Here is a 21377-nt window from a genome sequence, read left to right as displayed (position 1 = left end):
TAAATGTAATATAATTATATATTCCCAAAACATAAAAACTGTTAAAAAGTATCTTAAAGTAAAAACTAATAAGTTATAATAATAGAGGTTCAATAAATCTTTCTGTTTATAAATATATTTTATGGAGATATGAAAAATTTTATTAATTCTAAATTATATTTAATCATATGTATGTTAGATTTATGATATTAATAATTACACAAGAAGGTCTTGAAGTGCTAGTAGATCATGATCTGAAGGTTCTTCCTTTATTCTATAAGAATTTAAAGAATAATGCCTGTGTAATGCTGCAAAACCAAGTCCTGGCTCAGTTTCCATTTCTGTTACTGGACTTGTAGCTTGTTCAATAACGTGATTTTTGCTTACCTACAATATTATACTTATTAAATATACTTATTATATACTTAATAACATTTTAAATTTAAAGATTTAAAATATATCTTAAGTATATTAAGTATATAATGTTTTGCAGATTCATTTAAAGTTAATATTTCACTTAATAAATTTGATAAAAATATTTTGACAGATGTAATTTAAATTATTCTGGCAGCGAGAAATGATTTATATTTTTAGTAGATAATTTCTTTTTCCTAATTTGAATCTTGTTCATAACTAAATATAACAGTCTTAAAATACTACATATACATACTTCAAAACGTTGTTGTTTGTACATGGCTAATTTGCGCGTTCCTGGAGAACTTTGTATTAGGTTCTGTATAGTGGGATGAGAAATTCCAAAGAAATCTGCGCCCTTTGGTGTTATCGAACAAAGCACTGGAGAAATTGCTGTTAAGAGCTTCGAATGACACTCGTCAGGACTACATCCAACCAATGGTTGATCCAAGTCATTATCAGATACTATTTCAAATCTATAAAATTATATGTATTTGTATATCTGTATGTATTCTCCTGAGACTAATGATTTTTTTTATATTATTTTCTTATTCCTATACCTAGGTTTTGGTCCTCCATCTAGTATTTTGCAAGTATATAAACTCTTTGTTCTTGGATCTCTTAAATTGGCATACACTCTTGTACTACAATAGCCTACTGGAAATATAAGATCTTCTGTATGATATGCAATTCTATCTGATACCACATCACCAAGAGAATATATTGTGAGATCTCCTAAGGCTATGGGAAATATTGGCCTTCCATGTACATCTAATGGAATCAATTGCACTACTCTTCTGGCAGTTTTGTTATATCTTTTGGTTTTATTCTTTGATTCTGTAACAAAAAATGTAAATTATATTTAGTATTAATATGTTATAAATATTTCTTATGTAGATTAATAAAATCTTGAAATATATTAAATCAATTTTCCAAACTTATTTTTATATATTTAACTGAGAATGTGTGACAAGTACCTGATGCGTCAGTGGGAGTCTTTTTTTTTACTGCTTTTTTTGGAGTAGCGCATTCTGGATTAAATGATGGTGAATTTATATTATTTGACTGAGAACGTGCTAACATAGAGTTTGATTCCATTTCCCCTTGATGTTGACATAGTTTGCGTAGAAGGAACAGTCTCTCTTCTTTAACGACCATAAGATTTTCTTGCATATGAGCAACTTGATCGCATAGAGCTGCATTTTCCTGTATTAAAATTTAAATAATATTTGTTATTAATAATTTATGAATAAAATACAATGTTATAAATATCTCCTAAGCAAAATTGCACATATAAATATTATTTATATATTAAGACTTACGAAAACAGTATTCTTTACAATCCTTTTGAGTTTTTGATACTTTTTTTTATATTTTAGATTTAGTTGTAATTCAGCATTTTTATGGTAATCGTTGTAATAGTTATCATACGCTTGAGCCATATTATATTATTAATAAAATACTACACGTATGTAAGTTAAAAAATTTCAACATACAAGTTAACTGTCATATTGCAGTGTATGTATTATATATATATATATATATATATTTGATTGACAGCACTATGATAGAGGTTAGGAATTACAGAATTTCTGTTTTGTAGTTGCACTTTTTGCATTTATTTTCTTTGTTCTCTCTCCCCTCTCTTCAGAAAGGAAAGGTTTCTGTTCGTCTATCCTTCCTCTCTTTTTTCCTCCCACAAAAATTGAAAATCTATTATTTTACGTATATTCAAGTTTTGACGTAAGAGAAAATTTTAGAAAATGCAATAAACAAAATATTTATTTCATATTACGGCTTTCGACTCCGGTCCTAAAGAAAGAGCATAAAGCACAATCCTCATTGAAACTCGTGATAACTCTCTGTATAATGCACAGAAATATATCAGATGCAGTGATTGGTCAAAATATCTGCGCATGCTGCTACGGGACAATAATTTGTTCCATTCCTCTAGGAAAGTCATTCTGATTGGTTAGCCTTCAATCTAGTTTCTTTTCCGTTACTAGTCATATGTACGTTCCGTATGTGCGTCTAGTCCATCTAGATAAGTTCTGTAGTCCATGACTGATCAGTTAAGATATTTTGAATCGCGGAGCGCGCCTCGACGGATTTCGTTTTCCGATTAATTATGAAATGTATCGCGACAGATTGCAAAATCGCAATTAAATCGTTTTGTATCATTTGCATCTGTTCTTCTAAAAAGTGAATCCAGTTGGCAAAAGTGTTACAGCAGGTAAATTTAACTCGCGAAAAGTATTATTACGAGTGAATTTAGCGCGCGAAAAGTGTTATCGCGAGTGTTTGTTATAAGATGTTGAATTTCGACACGGTAATCGTTTACAATCGCTGTTTTATACATTTTAATATCGTGATTTTTGTATCAGTCTTGTGCGGAGAATCGACCAGAATCGCAAGTTATTTCCTTGCCGAATGCAGCAGAAATGCAATTGTATTTTACGATCATCATCAGGCATGTATATACGTACAGGTATGTGTGCAATATACAGTGGTATTATTTTATGTATATGTATATTTTCACGCAAATACATGTATATATAGACTTATCAATATTTTTATAATCGGATATTTTACTCTTGTAAATAATTATTAAATATTACAGAGCGTTTTTTATTAAAATAATTTGATTCGCTCCTATAAATATTATTTATAAAAATATAGGTTGAAAAAAATAATTTAAAAATAATTACTAAATTGCTTAAATGTATTTATAAAAATATATTTTCCTGCTTAAATTGCATTGATTATATATTTGAAAAAAAATATGTATGTACATACCTACTGTATGTACAATATAGTCCATCAAATCTATATATACACAATATATACAATATGATACAAAAATAAGAAAAAAGATACAGTGGCCGAAAATATCTGTTATTAATATCTATTATTAATAATATATTAATTATATATATAATTATGTATATATATATATATATATATATATATAAAATTTTATATTTCATTTTTATAAAATAAAATTATTTACTGCCTTTAAAATGGACCTTATAATGAAAGAGTAAAATCCTGTACTTGCAATAAATGAGTTATTTTTATTTATCAGTTATAAATTTAGTAAAAAATATTTTAAAAATAACATTTTAAAATATTTTAAAAATAACATTTTAAAATATTTTAAAAATAATATTTTAAAAAACTTGGTAGTTATTTAAACGGTATGTTTTTTTTTACATATTTTTATTATGACATTATTTACTGTTTACTGTTAATATTAAATGTGTGGATTTTACGTTTGATACTTATAATAATATATAAAAAAAAAGAACGCTTTAAATTTTTTGCAAAAATAAAAATATGCATGCTAATACCATTTTTAAAAAAAATTTAACTATCTTTTCTTATATTTATGAAGAAAAATTGATAAAAGTAGTAAAGTTGAAAAGGTAAGTGAATCTGTAAAAGATTTATTTCGAAAATACGATTTATTAACTTGCCGAACCTAAATTCTGTGACACGCGCGCTCACACGCATTTACACGCGACATTTCGCTATCGCACGCGCTTGTCTGCATATTCTCATACACGCGATATATAAAATCTAAAAGGTCGCTATACTTAAACACCGTGACTCGTAGCTTGCTCGATAAACGTTATGCTATCCTAGAAATCGTGTTAATTACTATGTCGATACGAGTTGCTCGATCGTGCGCGATCGTCACCGCCGTCGTTACAACGATTACACAGAATTTTGTAAAACATCGTGACAATACATCAAAGATATCCAATCTTCATTATATGATTCATTTCACTCATACTGTATTTATCCTAAAGTATTTCTTATAAAAAATGAACAGTCATCAATAATCTTTAATCTTGATCGTCAGTGGAAGTCTTATCAAAAATAATAAAAAGGAGAAGGAAAAGATTTTGTGTTGTTAAAGAAAAAAAGTTATATATAATGAAATGAGTTTTAAAAACATATATCAATCTGAATTTGTCCTAAATTTAATAAAAAATTAAATCTTACTTAAAATATCCACAAACATGTTTACGATATATTATTTATATCATAAATATATTACTATATGTATATACATTATTTGACAATTAAAGCAACAATTCTCTCTTTTACTACTATATATTTAAGAACAAAAATAAATAGCATTTTCAATTATCATCGTACATTTTTTGGATACTAGAAACAGAGAGCTTGCTTTTTCTGTATATTTGTATTTTTGCATAATTGGCTATGTTTTAAAATTCTGCGACTTTTCCACAAACGATCAACTTTCTTTCAATCGCATACGAATGCTACTCCTATTAAAGCTCAGCGACGGATTTATGGACGTATGAAGTACACAGACTATCTTAAAGAAAATAAATATATAAATATTTGAAGTTTCCAGGATATATTAAATCTGAATTTTAAATTACATGTGTAGTTTAAACACACAGAAATTTGATTTTATTGTAAATTTCTCATTTGTAAAAAATTATATAATTAATTTTATCTCCAATTAGAAAAAGTGTATCTATCTTTCATTAAATCAATATTTCCTTTAGTTTTGTAAAATGTTTTTGTAAATTCACCGTTTATAAATTCATTTTCATTAAATTAATTGTAAAGATTATATTACGCTTGTACTATTATTTTGTGATTATATTAATTAGAAAATGTTGAAATCCAATGCATTGATGTCATATTTAAGCTATGTTAAAAATGTGCTGCATTTAATATAAACTCGTGCTTATTACTCATAACGTAATTATTGCAAATTTTAATACTATGATTATAAAGTAACCACACACTTTCTATTAAAAATAAAGATTGGACGTATACCATAAATCCGACGCTGTTATATATTACATATGTGTGCAATCTTTTATTATCACCCGTGTCAGCGAGATTAAGCTAATCTAGAAATTTATTTTCTAACGCTTTTAACAATCTCGCAGTCAAAATAAGCGCCTTGAGATAGAAAGAAAAATCTGTGTACGCAGATTTATTCTTATCTGAGTAGAATTAACTTGCTCACACTTCCGATACTAATATAAGAGTAATTTTCTCGATTAGGCTGCATCGTTTAGGCAAATTTTTGCCGAACTTAACGTTCATTCAATAACGTGCACATTCGGCGATAGTTACATTTGTGCGAATATATTTCGATAAATTAGAGCAAAATTAATATTTATTTTAATACAACAATAACAATCAAATTTGTTTTATTAGATTTTATTATAAATAAAAATAATTTAATAACTTTATATGAATGCATAAATTTGAAAACGCAAAAGATTTTTTAATCAATTGTTTAAAATATTGCAACTTATTTGAAATAAAGATATTTTAACAACTTTCATTTAAATGGTGTGATTCGTTTTCCTTCGAGTCAATCGGGTTTACATAGCTGACTTCTTTTACGAGAATATTTATATATGAATAATAGCAGGGTCTGTTCTAGATGCGAGCGATATGGGGAATGAAATTATATTTAAGATAATAAAAGATAAAAGAGCGACGACAGCTCATATTCAAAGTTTAAAGAAATGAGGTTTTTAAGTACATATACATATATTTTGAATATAAATAATTTTTTTTAAATTGAAACATTATAAAATGTGTAACTTAATCAACATAACACATTGAATTTAGAATATTATATTTAAAAAATAGTAAGTTAGATTCAAGTGCGTGACTTTTATATTCTTTCTCAGTCAATATTTTTAATAATTGGAAAAAAAAGAAACAATTATTTCACGTGTCAATTAATTAGTACAACTAGTTACCACATATATTCCAAATTAGTTGTGTCCCACATTCTTTATAGCATATCATGGATATGTATGTGCATTCGTTACGTGCACGAGTTTTGTTCACTTGCGGTCTAGAAAAAGCCCTCATCGTCGGGATCGAACATTGAGAGCGACATACATTTCAGAGATGGTTGTCCTTTATCTTGGTCGTCTGAGAAATTTTTAATTGCAGACGCGCATTTATCCGCTGACTAAATGTAATTCTTTAGATACCTAAATTAGCTACAAATTCATTAAAAGCGAATTATGCAATTAACAATTAATCAACGGCCATCGATAATAAGCTTCGTTATTATTGTGTTTCTTCTCTGTCGATGAATGTGATTTGCGAGATTCAAAAAACCGTTTAAATATACACTTTGAGATACAAAAAGAATATTAACGAGTAACTTTGTGATTTCTCTTTCTACAGCATTGCATAGTTCAATAGCACACATTAATGTTGAAAATCTACATGTAGCACTGTCAATGCAAAACTCAAAAAATTATTGTAGCTTAAAATACTTGTTTTTCGAAAAGAAAATTAATGCAAGCAATGAAAAAAGTTAATAGTCGATATTATTGAAATATTTTTCGAGTTATGATTGTATCAACAATGCACATGTGCAATATAGTCTACACATACAATATACATAAGATGTCTTGCAAAGTAATCAAATGGAATTATCCTAAAAATTTTTGATAAAAAGATTTGTTGGTAGAAAAAATTCAAAAAAATTAATTAATTATTTAATGGATATATTTTTAATAATATTTTTTTTTTAATATTTTAAAAATATAAACTCCGAATCAATAATAGAACAATCTAATTTATCTTACTACTTTATCACTAAAATAATAACAATCACTAAAATAACATTAGATAATAATTGTCATATTTTCCGCTAAATATGGCAATATATTTCCAAGTTTTATTCGTCGGATCTGAATATCATATTTAATGTTATTACAGGCTGGGAATTATATAGCCACATTTAGCACTAAATGGAGTATAAGTAGCTATAATTTGCGTGACGCTTTAGATATTCTATATGTAGACTGTGCATAGACTTCCAACCCTATATCACGTAAGCCTCCATACATCCACTGGAATAATCGCTGACGCGTGTACACAGTGGCGGAGTTCCGTTAGAAGCGGAAACACGCATCATAGTCCGTTAAATGTTGCTATTTACAGTAGTTACATGAACTCGTCTCTACAAGTTAAACATGCAACATTATGACTGATATTTACATGATAAGAGTAACAAACTCGGCAGTCATTCACAAGTTCGTTCCACTTGGTTTATCGATACACATTCGAAATGATCTTGTTGAATAAGAAAGTTGCAATATTTCCTTTTAAAAAAAAATTTTCTTTAACTTTTGTTATTTTTTAAGCTTCTATTTTGTTTATGAGGAAAAGTTTACGTAAAATAAAGTAATACATATAACATAATATTTTGTTATTTTATTCATTTTGTTATTTAAATTCATAAACATTTTTTTGTCTTTCGTCAATTTAAGTCAATAAATATTAATATCCAAATTAGTTTTTTAAAAGAAAATTGACTAGAGAAATTGATCAGAAAATTTGTTAATGAGAAAATTTATAATAATCTGAGTTTATAGTTGTATAAAAGATTCTTTTCATTAAATAATGTCTAATTTATTTTTGCCTTTAAGAAAATCTATATAAGAATTTAGTCCCTCAGCATTTTTGAATTATTAATTATATAATATTAATTTAAATTTTAAATATTAATTAAATTAAAATTAAAATTTTCTTTAGTGTTTTTTTTTAGGCACAATAAGCTCTGATCAATTATTAACTAACCGTTTTGTTGTCTCACATACTTATTATAAGAGCAATAATAGTTTAATCTCACGTACTTCCATTTTTAAATAATAATATCATTTAATTAAACTAATATTTTATCACTATTTAAAAGGCAATTTTTTTAATTCTTTCATATCTTTATCATATAACGATTCTATTGATTAAATAAAAAGAATATAATAAAAAAAGATACTTCATAATTTCATCTTCTGACTTTCTACGCGATTGCAATTAATATTTAACAAATATTGATGCATTATAATAGATTCGACAAGCTTATTGAAATTAGATTCAAACATTGATCTCTCTTTGCGCCACTGTGAACACACGTTATCCTCTGCAGAGATCATCGCAAAATCGATCATATAACGATATAATAATTCACTCATTTTTACTGCATACAAAAAATATCCTTACGAATTAGATATGACCTATGTATATACAGTTTACATGCTAGTTCGTCGAATGATTCTTACGCGTGTACATATGTCTGGATTCTATACAACTATAAAACAATATTTTAGCGTAAACGCCGAAAAAAATCGCAACTTGTGCATAATTGTGTAATCGAAAGCTTGACACAATTGTTGAAAAACTTGTTAGTACCAAAAAAAATCTCAAGAAAAGTTTCATATATAATATATATTTTTTTAAATATGTAATTATTTACAAAAACTTCTTTTCATATTCCTTTTGTACTTTACAAATGTTCTCATCAACAATTACATCTTTAATGTTGTTAGTATACTTTGTGGAATACGTATATCGTGTATAATATTTTTTAACATAAAATAATTTTATAAAAATATGTAAGTTTTCTTATGTCAAGTTTCCAATACGCGAAAGTGTGATAAGTGTTTGATTCAAATTAGATTTCAATTTCAAATAATGTTTTACTTTTAACGTGAGCGCGTTTTAGGAACATATACGTAATAGATATTATATATATAGGTTATTTTAATTAATAACATATTAATTATAACTAAATTGAAAATTATAATTTTATACTTAATTTAAAAGTTACGAGAGAAGTTAAGAAAATTTCTTTTTCAAAAAAATACGAATTTTTATTTTATCATCTTTTTAGTTTGCGTAAAGTTATATAATTTCATCTATTTATTTTTAAAAAATGTATAAAAGTGACAAGATTGTGATAAAAAAACGACATTATCAGTACATATCTCCTCATAAACGAGAAAATATTTTTAATATCATATTGTTAAATCAAAGAAATATATTTAGATAGATTCCAAAAGGCCCTAATCAGTTACTTAGACGCGCAATTTTACTTTTCGTTTTCTTATTTATGAATCATGCATATATTCAATTTTGAGTCGTATATATCGACACGACAAGATACAATAAAATTACAATTGCGTAACATAGTGCAAGAATATTTTGACAAATTTTACTGCTAGAAAAGCAACAGTTTCTATTGTTTGAATTTAGTTTACAGTTGAATAAAAATCAAGTCAACTTGATATAAGTAACTATTTTGAGAGAAAATATTAAAATTAGCTACAGTATATGAGCTATTTATGGAAGTGTACATTTGAATGGAAATTTAAACAAAATACTTATAAAATATATTATCGTCTTTTTAAAGACTTTATATATTTCATTAATTGATATTGAATTGATGATAGGTACTCTGAGTTATATTTATTTTTCCGATTTCGCGAAATTGGCAGAAGGAGCTGAATATAATATCTTCTTAAAGTCACATTAATTTACGAAAAATTAAAATAATTATATAAATTCATATTTTTTTAAATTTCTCATTTTTCGACATAAAACATATTTGTAAAATAAGCGTGTAATTCTATGAATATTGAGAAGCAAAACTTGTACAGAATTAGCAAATTATTGTATAAAATAAGCAAAATTATAAGTATAAAATTATAGGTATAAAAAACGTAGTTATCCCCGTACAATCTGTTATAATTATATCATTAGTATAATTGTATTAATTGCATTTTTTAGAGCACGCGATACACATGCAGTTATATACAATAAAAAACACACGTGAAAAAACATTATTTATTTATGATAAATTAACTATTTAAATGTCACGTGTTTATTATGAATCTACAAAAGCCTTTGTATTTCAAACTGCAATCAATATCATTATTATGACACTATCGTATATAAAAATATATTGACGTCATATTCAAATAAATTTTTTAGCAATTTATTTTTCATTAATGAATGAATATTAAAATTTATTAAGAATCTAATTTTTTGCGTGTAACTACAAAAAGGAATTCTACTTCAAATAATTAAAACGAGAATGTATATAAAATGTAATAAAGAAAAATACTTGATACTTTGCAACATTTTTCTATAGATTCCGCTAAATCAGTGATTAAATACAGCAATTAACGAGTCAGGATCATAGGAGTGGTATAGTAAAGCGAAGAAAAAAAATTAAAACAACAAAATAAATATATGTATTGTTATTTTTAACATACGCCACATGCTGATCGCGCTCTGCACAGACCAAGCGAAACAGAAAAAAAATATATAAGTATACTCAACGATATATATATCGACGCGATCTCGCGATTTCGTCGCCGGCCATATGAAACGAAAAGATGGTCAGCGATTAAACAAAAAAGAAAGAACAGAAAAAAGAAAGAACAAAAGATTGATAATTACAAGTAAATGCGGAGCGTTACACGTGACGACAGAAGGTGAATACTATTGCGTACGCAGACACTCACATCATATGTATACATCTGCGTACGTTTACAGAGATACATACACAAAAAGTACATTTAATGCCCGAACATAAGTGCGACACGTACATACGCGCGCACATAAAAAGCTGTCGCAATGCGTGGGATACCGCAACAATAAGTCTCTATTCTCTGTTCACAGGATTGTTCTCTGATTATCGAGAATTAAATAAATCTAATTAAAAGAATGGGATTAATCGCGCCTTTCGGAGCACATTTCGATAATTTTCATTTTCAATCAATACACTTTAATAATAAAAAGAATATTTACTTGCAAAAATACCTTTCTGTCGCATAACTTATATAATAATTATAGCTTATAAATTTATGAAATCGCTCTTAAATTCGTGCTTGGATAAATTTTTTTGCATTCGCATAAGTACTTCTTGTAATTGTTTAAGTACACTAAATACCACTCTCTTTTCTTTTCTGATTATGTAAAGCGACAGAGTTGAGTGCTGGAAGCAAATATGAGGATATTTGACATTGATGAAACTTTGATGTGCCGTATTGGCATATACTATTTTAATATTTGTTATTATTTTAAATTTCAAATTTTAATTTAATTAGCTTATCATTTTAGTCACAATAGTTGTAGTTTCAATTTTATTATTTTTTTTCTATAAAACTGAAATATGATTTTAATAATGTGTGTGTGTGTGTCTCTCTATAAAAATACCGGCACTCACTATGCTGTGATTAAGAATTAGTTTACATGAAATTGTACACGACTTACTGTTTCGATAACTCCGATCGAGATATATCCCATCTTTTAATAAAAAAAAAAAGACATACATTTATATGCCAGGAGAGAAACGCGGCAAACAAATTAAACAAATTTAAAAAAAGAAACAAATTAGATTTCTAGCATATAAGAAAAGAAAAATAAAGAAGCATGACAAATTATTAACGACGCAAAGACAATATACTCAACGGTATAACAATAGTCTTACGAGATAATAATTCAAACATTTAGAAATAAAAATATATGTTTAATAAATTTATATTACGGTTGTAAAAATAGTAATTTAAATAACGGCCGTGCCATTGAAACGTGCCATTGATCGAACAGGATCATCGAATTGATCGGTTCTTATATTATTAATATACGACTTATTTATAATAATATATTTATAATAAAGAAATTGTATTTTATAAATTTTGTTACAACATTTAAAAATGTTGGAGATTATTTTAACGAATGCTGGGAAAAACATCTTGAAAATATGTTTCTTTCCTCTGCTTCATTGCATTATTCCATTTGCATCCAGCAATTTATATCCAATTTTTTAATAATATAAAAAGAAACATAATAAATGAATTATTAAAATACATTATCCCGTGTTACTATAACATATATGTATACATTATTTAGAAACGAAACCGTCTCAATAAGTGATCCTGATTTGACCATTTACTAATCGCGCAGGTACGCGACTCATTTTAATAACGAATGAAATAATTTGTACACACAATAGTGTCCTGTAAGAACAGATATAAGAGTACCCGGATGACCTGATTCTGATCCTAAACTGTCTGTCAATGCGGCACTAAATGAGCGAGCGATCAATATTGGCAACAGTAACAGATAATTGCGATTGCTATCCCGCAAAGAGCTCGTAATAATACATGAAAAACTAATAGAAATAATGGTCATATAATAGTAATAATAAAGTCAACAATGGGATATTACCATCATTGACAGAAAAATATACTATAGTAATATTAACATATAATACTAATAATAAAATAATAATATAATCATACAGGAATAATAATAATTCTAATAATAATATTAATCAACGTAGAGCAACAGAAGTATAACTAGCAAAAATGAATATAGTATATAATAATAATTGTAAATATATAGTACTAATAATAGCCATAATAAACGTGGAGCATTAACAATAGCGTCAATGCACATCCTGGAGGACGTTAATGAAAATGATATGAACATAAAAGCGATTTTTCATTCGTTAACGATATTTGTGACTAGGCTCTATTTGTATGTACGCACAAGACTAATGTGTACATTGTGTACGCGTGCTCGTTTCCTATTGTTAATTAATTGATTTAACGTATGTAGATCAGAGAATGTTGACTATCCACGCAAAGTTTTGACTTGAATAAAATTATTTATTTTTAAAATTCTTTATCAAATTTATTTATATGATTGTTATTTGTATAGGCATGTGAAAAATATAATTTTGAATGTTTCAACTTTTCTTTTGTTGGTTGATGTTAGTTTCATTAAATAATTTTACAAAATCTGCAAAATAAATATTTTACAGACAGTTTTGGTTCGTACGTGGACACTCAACACTAGTTGAAATTAGCCGTCAAGGTTGCGTAAGTACATCAATTAATTAATAGACACATCTTTGGTTTTCGTACGGAGTACAATGTGTTATCTGCATGTTTAAGACAATCGCAAATATCGGATAAAAATCATTTATACGCATAATTTTCTCTGCAATAACGCCGATTGCTCCGTTTATTTGGTCTGACACACGCGTGTGCATGTTAATGTTGATAACAAAACAAGACCACGTACATTTAATCGTGAATGACAATTACTAGTAACGCAATAGTCAATTTATTTTTTGTTGTCTAAATATATTCCGAAGAGAAACTCATTGTTTTATTTAAACTCGTTATTGGGCCATTCAATATGAACAATATAAACTTTTCTGTAGTTACGTCACAATAAGCGTTAATTTTCATTATTTTAAATGAAAATAAATTCTATGATTTGAACTTGTTTATAACTAAAACAATAAATGCTATTTTTTAAATTTTAACTCTCAAGCCAGAAACATTGATTGTTTTACTTATATTTCAAAAAAATGTAAAAATATAGCAGAATAATTGAATACAATCATTACTTTAAAAAAGAAACAAAAGTTATATTATCATCCAATAATTGAATGCACGCAAGATTTGCTTTGCTCAATATGAACAAGGTTACGTGAGAAAAAACGAAAAAAAAAAAAAAAATGCTTAGAAGAATATGATTTAGAAGGACATGTATTTTGTCAAAACTTGAAGTACGGATAATAATAATTAAAAAAGATTATTTGACACAAACAAGATAGTATGGATATGTCTCTAGAAACGTCGAAAAGAAGCTACGCAAGATTCCGTCGATTAAATAGTATAGTAAGCAAAATCCTAATAAAAGCGGTTTTGATGGTTTTCAATTCTGACGATTGCGGGAAACATAGGAAACGATTTAAGATAAGAGCATTGTTTCAATTGACATTAAGGTTTATAACTCATAAAAAATAAAAAAGTTCAAACGACAATGTTTCTCTTTGCAAAAGGCAAAGATTAAAAAGTATGATAAAAATCATGTTTTTTTTTATAGATGATTTTTAGATATTTTTTGGACATTTCTGTTGTTTGGAATGTGTGTTGTTGTGTAATGTAATTAAGTACCTAGCATCTCGTGAATGTTATCATCTCAATAATACCTTTGAATATTAATTAATTAGTATGCATCTTCAAGGGCTGAAAATTTTTATAATTTGATATTATACTAAATCTGTTAAAAGAACAGTTTTAAAAAGATATATACATATATATTTTTTATGCAAAAAAAAAACTTCATTTATATGTATATATTATATATGTGTGCCATTTTTCGTAATAAAATTTAAATAAACTGAGAATAATAATTTCCAAATTTGGAATTATATGAAAAAAAGAGATATTATTTTGTATTAATTTAGATTCTACAATATGATGATTTCCTATTAAATAACGATGATTCACTTATGCGATCGATTCTAAGAGAGGTTTCACATTTTCATATTAAATTAACATTCACGAAGGCGTTCATACATTCAGACTAGAGCACTTACAATTACTTATTTTTAGTCACTAACCCTGTGTATATCCTTGCACGACGGTTTTGATTTGTTCGAATACAATTATCGCACAGCTTCGTCATGCAATCGATTTTCGCGTTGATCATCTCGAGCTGAAAACATTTATAATAATCATTCCATTACGTGATTTCGAAAACATTCACGCGACACTTGCAATTTCATCCCTTGCATCTTATCTGCAATTTAAAAGTAAAATGTCCAAATATCTATTTTGCTTGATTCAAAGTCAGCTGTATTATTCGCGACAATAAGCATCGATACATTTGTTTTTTTTTCTCGATTTAATAAGAATTTACGATCGCATCAATTATCTTAGAAACAATGCAAAGATGAATCTCACACATAAAAAGCATTGTTAATTTATAATTATTCGAGGTCCTTATAAACCGGTCATGATCGACAGAATTTTGATCCCTCAAAACCCAAAATAATTTTTCTTCATACTTCCAAGAAGCAAATTTTATATTCGGCGTCACGAATGAATTGTTTCAAAGTATCTTACGCGCTGATGCAATCCTACTCGAGTAAATTTATTCTTTTTGAATGCGAAATTGTTTCACAATTATACAATACAACTCTTTAGTACACTGTAATACTCTTTCATTCCGCATTCTGTATATCGTATTGTGGAGATTTTTAACTCGAGTCGATCTAAGCAGCTTGTCCACAGGATCGGTCCCGTATCCAGCTTTTTTTGCGAAGAGCTAAGACTGCATAAGAATTGCAAAGTGTGCAACTTGTGAACCCGACGAAGAAGGCGATGCAAGTGCGCGGTCGGGAAACTCGTCCGACGTTAAAATTCGTTAAAAATTTCTCGCATCTCGTGTACTTTTACTACGTTCGCGAAGCGTTTTTCCAGTGGCGGCATAAAATTGAATGCGCGCATTAACGTGTGACGCCTGATGTGTTACTTCTGAGCGATCCGGCCCAGCTTCATTTCGAGACCATCGGCCCCAAATCCGGTCCCCTATACGATACAATCTTATCACAAAAGTCATTACTACAAAATGTTTCTTACATTCATTTCTTCGCTACCTACCGGTTTTTGTTTGTTTCTTTGTATCCGTTTCTTTTTTGGTATATTTGCACGATTTAAAACCTAAGAAATCGCACGCGCATCGGTCCCGCACGATCATTGTTTGTCCTTTCGCGTTTCCTTTTCCAGCCTCCGTCTCTCTCGCGTTTGTCCATACACATACATTATCTCGCCTATTATCACGCCCAATTTGCCGTGACGCATATATGTGTGTGTGTGTATGTATATTTATATATCATATAAACAGACGCTGTGAAAAGCGCTGACAGCGATCTCGACAATAGAGCCGATAAAAATAGTTCTCAGTCGATAATCCGATTTATGAACATGTATGTATATGTATAGTTATGTATAAGAAATTTCCTTGCACAGCTCGTGTCGCGGCTCATCCTTTTAACCCCTTTCATCGTAAGATGAAGAGAAACGCCGCGCGTTTACCGCTAGTCAGCCACGAGAATTCTCGTCGCGTTCTCGACACACACATACGTATACACGCACATATCATACACACGTACACATATATGTGTATGTACATATATGTATAATATATTTATATATCTGTATATATATATATATATACAGGGAGGGTTGTGGACAGACAATTAACATGGTGCGTTAGCTTCGTTCGAGGAACCCAGCTCGGTCGTTGGTATCCTCCATTTTCCGTTCCACTTTCTTGGCTCTCTTCGTCGTGTTTCCTCTGCATAATTTCTCGCTTGTGATTTTTCGTATGTCCAGCATCGTGAATTCTCCTGCGAGTCCGACGTTTCGCATGTGCAGCCGCGATCGAGAAGGTACGAGGCGCAACTTTCGACGTGATCGCAAAATATGAGCGACGTTGCGCCTTTGTGGACAGGTGGTATAAGCACGCGAAAGGTCGTGGGGATGAGATGAGAAGAGAGAAGAGGTTGATCGGGCAGAGGATCTTACGACGAAAGTGAGAGCGCGTTTGAGCGGGTGTTGTTCTTTATACAGGCACCGACAGACACAGATAGACTGATCGAGAGACTGACCGGGGAATCGTGACTGATCAATCGACCGATCGAGCAAACGATCGTTACCGATTTGACTGACTGAGACTGACATGGCACGGCGACTCCGATCGAGAGTACACGGTCACAACGTCACAGGCCACCTGCTGGCACACAAACAAACACACGGACAGGTTAGTCACCACCACACACCAGATATAAAGATTTATCTCCGGGCAAACGCGCGCGATGATAGGTTTTTTAGGTGACTCCGCGAGATCTACTGTACTCAATTTTTTACAGACAATCAATCTTGAATCGATCATCACGATTGTTTGCCGCAACATGATACATTTGTATGTAGCATGCCGCGATGTGATCAATTTTTTACGAAAATGGACTTTCAAAAATCAATGAATATGTTATCAGAAAATTAAATATTACATATATAATTCTACTATTTTTTTATATTGGCAGTGTTTTTTATATATAAAAATAAAAGTTAGGTAAATTTTGTTCGAGATTTTGTCTTATTGCATATATTAATATTCTAATAAAACAATATCTCCAAAGTTGTCTGATAAAAAAATTGCATACACAACATACAGAATGATTTCGACCATCAAAGTATTACATCAAAAAATTAAACTTGACTTTTGCGGAGTCTCCAAACCGACACCGTGCATCGTGTACTCGGATAGTTTGCCGAGTCGTTCTTTTTACACATGAGCAACGAGCGTCCACTTTGTTCAGCTTGATAGACAGTCACAAGGAAAAAGAAACAAAGTGTTTAGCAGCGCATCGATGGAAACTCGTTGCTAATGCAACACGATCGGTGAAATTCGCCGACGGTTTCCGGATTTAGATAACACGCAAATAACTGCAATAGTAGTTCAAATTACACGTAACATGTCCAATAATAGTTTCATAGTTGAAAGTTGTCCTCGATTATCTCAAGCGGAAAATACGACAATGATAAAACAAGGACAAGTAGAATATTCTTTTTGAACATAAATTACGGTTATTTTCGGAAACGATTGGCTTATCCACCGCTTTTAACGATCGGCTGTACACTTCCCCCCTCCCCCCTCCCCCAAAAAAAATCACATGGCAATGTTAGTACTACTAACTAATAAAGCGTCGTAGCGTGATTATAACCATAAAAAACTTAGTGATATTATTATCACGTGAGAACGTATCCAATTCTGTGCGCCTCGAACATTGAACGAAGGGTACACGCGATATAATAGCTGTTGATACAATTATAATGAGTGAGGTAGATCCTTGTGTGTATCGCTCGTATAATGCCGGCTCAACTGCTGACTTAAACTACATGGTTATTGATATAGAGAGCTAGATAGAGAGAGAGAGACAAAAAGAGAGATAGAAAGAGATAAATTACAAAAATACAGGAAGAAAAAAACAGAGAGAAAAGTCAAATCGTCAAATGGTTACAAGGTACGACTCGTGAAACGCTGCGTGAAAATTCAAAGCGAACTACTCTTACTCTCCTGGGGAGGGGGGGGGGGAAGCTACGTTGTTAGTGAACTTCATGTACGTAATTTCACTTTGTGCAACAGTAAGTTAGCACAGAAAGCTTTACTGGCAGCCTTTTGCAACGAGATGTTGTTTGATTGCGTCACCCGGGAAACGTGCCGCCAGGTTTGCATCTTCGAGATTCGAAGAGACGACCATGTTTTCGACACCGTGCGATAAATACGGGCGAATATGACGATTTGAAAGACCTGTATATTGTCGTGTATTTAGCGATAAAAATGGATATTCAATTTTCACCGTACATTTATAAAAATATTTGTCTTCATATTAAACGTTTCTCGTAACGTACTTCGTAAATAAACTGAATTCAAAAGTGAATGAGCATGTTTAACGCTAAATATGCACTACCAAAGTCTGTTCCTATGTAACTCGAAAAGCTTTTCGTCATCTCGCGTGCAAAAATCTTTTTCGAATTATTATATATTAGAGCCATTTATTTTGAAAGCTACCATATTTATATTTATAATAAAGACAAAAGAGAATCAAATTAATAGAGTTATTTAAAATGGATTATATCCATTATAAACGATCACATCATAAAGCCTTTACATGCAAATTTCTTTATCTTTTATGAAAGTGGAATGAAGTAGTCTTCATAACTCTTGCATGCAAATTGTCTTGCGCGTTTGATGAGAATATATATTAAATATAAAATATACTCTCAGCATATGCAATGTCTTTTAAAACTCAACATGCAAAGTCACTTTCGATATAAATGGCCCATTTAACTCCTAAATAGATTGCGCATTGTCATTGATTAATTATATTTCATTGAATTCATTAGATTTGTTGTGTAGGAATACCGGTCATAGTGTCTGAAATCAGTCATTATAAGAAATAAGTTGCTCGAAATAATAATATGTTAATTAATATTAACTTACTGTATTCATTAATCCTATTCTATATCCCGTAAAATTACTGGAATGGATTATCGAAGAAAGTAGGATTTCTGTATTTAATTCGGCACTAAAAGGATTAACAGATGTAACTATGATATATACGATCGCGACGGACGTAAACAGAATAGACAGATTGTTGGAGTAAAAATATACTCAAAATTCACACATGGGCGGACCGGTAGGTAGAAGAGAGAGAAGACAATTCGGCGGGACAGTTCGCACAAGCGACACATTAAAAAGATAAATTACGTTCCTGAACCTCGGAAGAAAAGTCAAGTCCGATGAACAAGAGAGTCTTCTGGATTATCACAGCCTCGTTTCGATAGGACGACGAAGGTGTCGCACGGCGACGTTTCTTCTTCGGCGTCCGAGGACGCTCGATCGTCGTAGCCCGTTAGCTCGCTACCTTCGTGAAAAATACTGCTTGACTAGAGAACATCGTGGAATCCTATCACCTAATATTTTTTTGCTTGTCTACCTAGACCTATCGTTAAACGCGATACTTCGCTGCGGAGTAATAGTGATTAATTAATCGCGGTTATAAGTTAAACGCGCGAGCGTCGTCCCGATTAAGGACGCCGTCGAGCCGAGATGTCCGAGAAGTCCTTGGTATCTACCTACGAACGCTCTGTGACGTCGGCTAGTACGGCTTAGAGGCGTCCTTGGACCGTTTTAACTGGACCTTCAGCCGCTTCATGCCAATCTGGAAACCGTGCATTGTTTGGATCGCCACTTGCGCGCTCGCCGCATTATCATACGATACGAAACCTGAAACAATGTTGTATAATGCAGAATTTATACATTCCACTCGTCCGTGTTGCCTCGTGCGATTCGCAGAATTAATTTCTATTCCGTTTCTTTTCGTATGGATAAAAAATCCGAGTTATATAAATTCAATATTATTTTTTATTCTGGAGCGCGCTAAGTCGGAATTGAAAATCATAAATTACTTTAGTTCAAAGCTATCTTTATAATTTTAAATACTCGTGTCTTATTTCTTCCATTATTCAACTATATTAATTCAACTTACCGAAGCATTTGCTCATGTGCGTGTGCTTATCTATGAAAACTTTGGCGGATATGACGTTGCCGAAGGGCAAGAAAGTGGAGATGAGATCCGTGTCGCTAAATTCCTGCGGCAGGTGGTAGATAAAGAGGTTGCAACCTTCAGGACCCTCAATCTGCTTGTCTGTGTTAGTGAACTTCGTCTTCTGCGTTGCCGCCGCCGCAGCGGCCGCAGCTGCCGTAAACGCGGGAAACCCTGAAATCCGAACGCATTGTTAATTATGTGCTCGTGTTATTTTTTTTTTTCGAAGTGACATAAATCGAATTTTAAAAATTTCATCGAAAAAAAAAAAACACATTTTTAATTATACTTTTTGTATCAATACACTATATAAATTAATATTTTGTTTCAATATTATAATTGTAAATAATTCTCAAAGTGTGACTTACGCTACTTTTCGATAAAAACAGCTAGATTATCAATATAAATCTACGCATTGGCGCAATGCACACATCCCAGCTTACAGAAACACATAAAGATGGAGAAAGATTCAACTGATTAAGACATAATAGATTCAAATTTATTCTAAAAAGTGACGTGAGCAAATAAACATATACGACAATGAAGAATAAAATAAAATATACATATTTATACGATTATGAAATTAAATCATAAGTTGATTATGATATTCTGAGAAGATAGGTATAATGAAATTTGATAAGCTCTTAAATATTTGCAATAATGGTATTGTAACGTATATTTTCATTTTTTTACAAATATATCTTATACGCTAGGATACGTGGATTATCTAATAAGTACATGCGAACCAATTGGTCGTTTTTTTTTTCTCAAACATTCATTTGGTTCACTTCCATATTTCTGTGCTACAAGGTATCCCGATGGCTAATTCCTTTAACTGCAGCTTTATCGATCAATTTTAATATCTCACATTTGTATTAATTTCATAAAACGTTGTGGATTTAAAATTAGATAGCTAATTATATGCGCGACATCAATAAAGATAAATATTAAACAGAAATAAGATTTTTATTTAATAAAAAGATAATTATTCTTATATATTATTGTATATGTAGATAAAAAAAACCAATAATCAATATATTTTTTCCATATAATTTTTTATAATATTAATAATGTCTTTCAAATTTCCTATTGTGTTCTAGATTCTAGTAGCAGTTAATCATACATATATCATATGGCGCACAAAAATATATTAACTCGAAAGTCAACCATATGAATGACTTGACATCATAGA

At 30.1% G+C, this 21377-nt stretch overlaps 2 protein-coding genes across 21 annotated transcripts in view; both read right to left on the bottom strand.

The window, feature by feature from the left end:
* Positions 1-15: 15 nt before the first annotated feature.
* On the bottom strand, positions 16-2196 carry LOC140664256 (transforming growth factor beta regulator 1). The gene is made up of 5 exons (XM_072889234.1): positions 1716-2196; positions 1371-1599; positions 954-1230; positions 650-869; positions 16-366 (listed from the first exon to the last, which is right to left on the bottom strand). The coding sequence occupies exons 1-5, from the start codon at positions 1833-1835 to the stop codon at positions 196-198; spliced, it is 1017 nt and encodes a 338-aa protein (XP_072745335.1). The 5' UTR covers positions 1836-2196; the 3' UTR covers positions 16-195.
* Positions 2197-10434: 8238 nt separating this feature from the next.
* LOC140664251 (CUGBP Elav-like family member 1-A) overlaps positions 10435-21377 on the bottom strand; it is a 528745-nt gene continuing 517802 nt past the window's right edge. For 16 of the 20 annotated variants that reach the window (XM_072889205.1, XM_072889214.1, XM_072889213.1 and 13 more), the window contains 2 exons: positions 20129-20359; positions 10435-19866 (listed from right to left, as the gene is read on the bottom strand). In XM_072889205.1, coding sequence (XP_072745306.1) covers positions 19739-19866; positions 20129-20359 — 359 coding nt within the window. In that variant the 3' untranslated portion in view covers positions 10435-19738. The remainder of the gene's footprint in view (positions 19867-20128; positions 20360-21377) is intronic. The other 4 variants (XM_072889211.1, XM_072889210.1, XM_072889212.1 and 1 more) reach the window with 4 other exon arrangements.

Source organism: Anoplolepis gracilipes, chromosome 3 (genome assembly GCF_047496725.1).
Source record: "Anoplolepis gracilipes chromosome 3, ASM4749672v1, whole genome shotgun sequence".
Lineage (NCBI taxonomy): Eukaryota > Metazoa > Arthropoda > Insecta > Hymenoptera > Formicidae > Anoplolepis > Anoplolepis gracilipes.
Note: the sequence above shows the minus strand (reverse complement) of the source record. Positions and strands in the feature narration are given on the sequence as shown.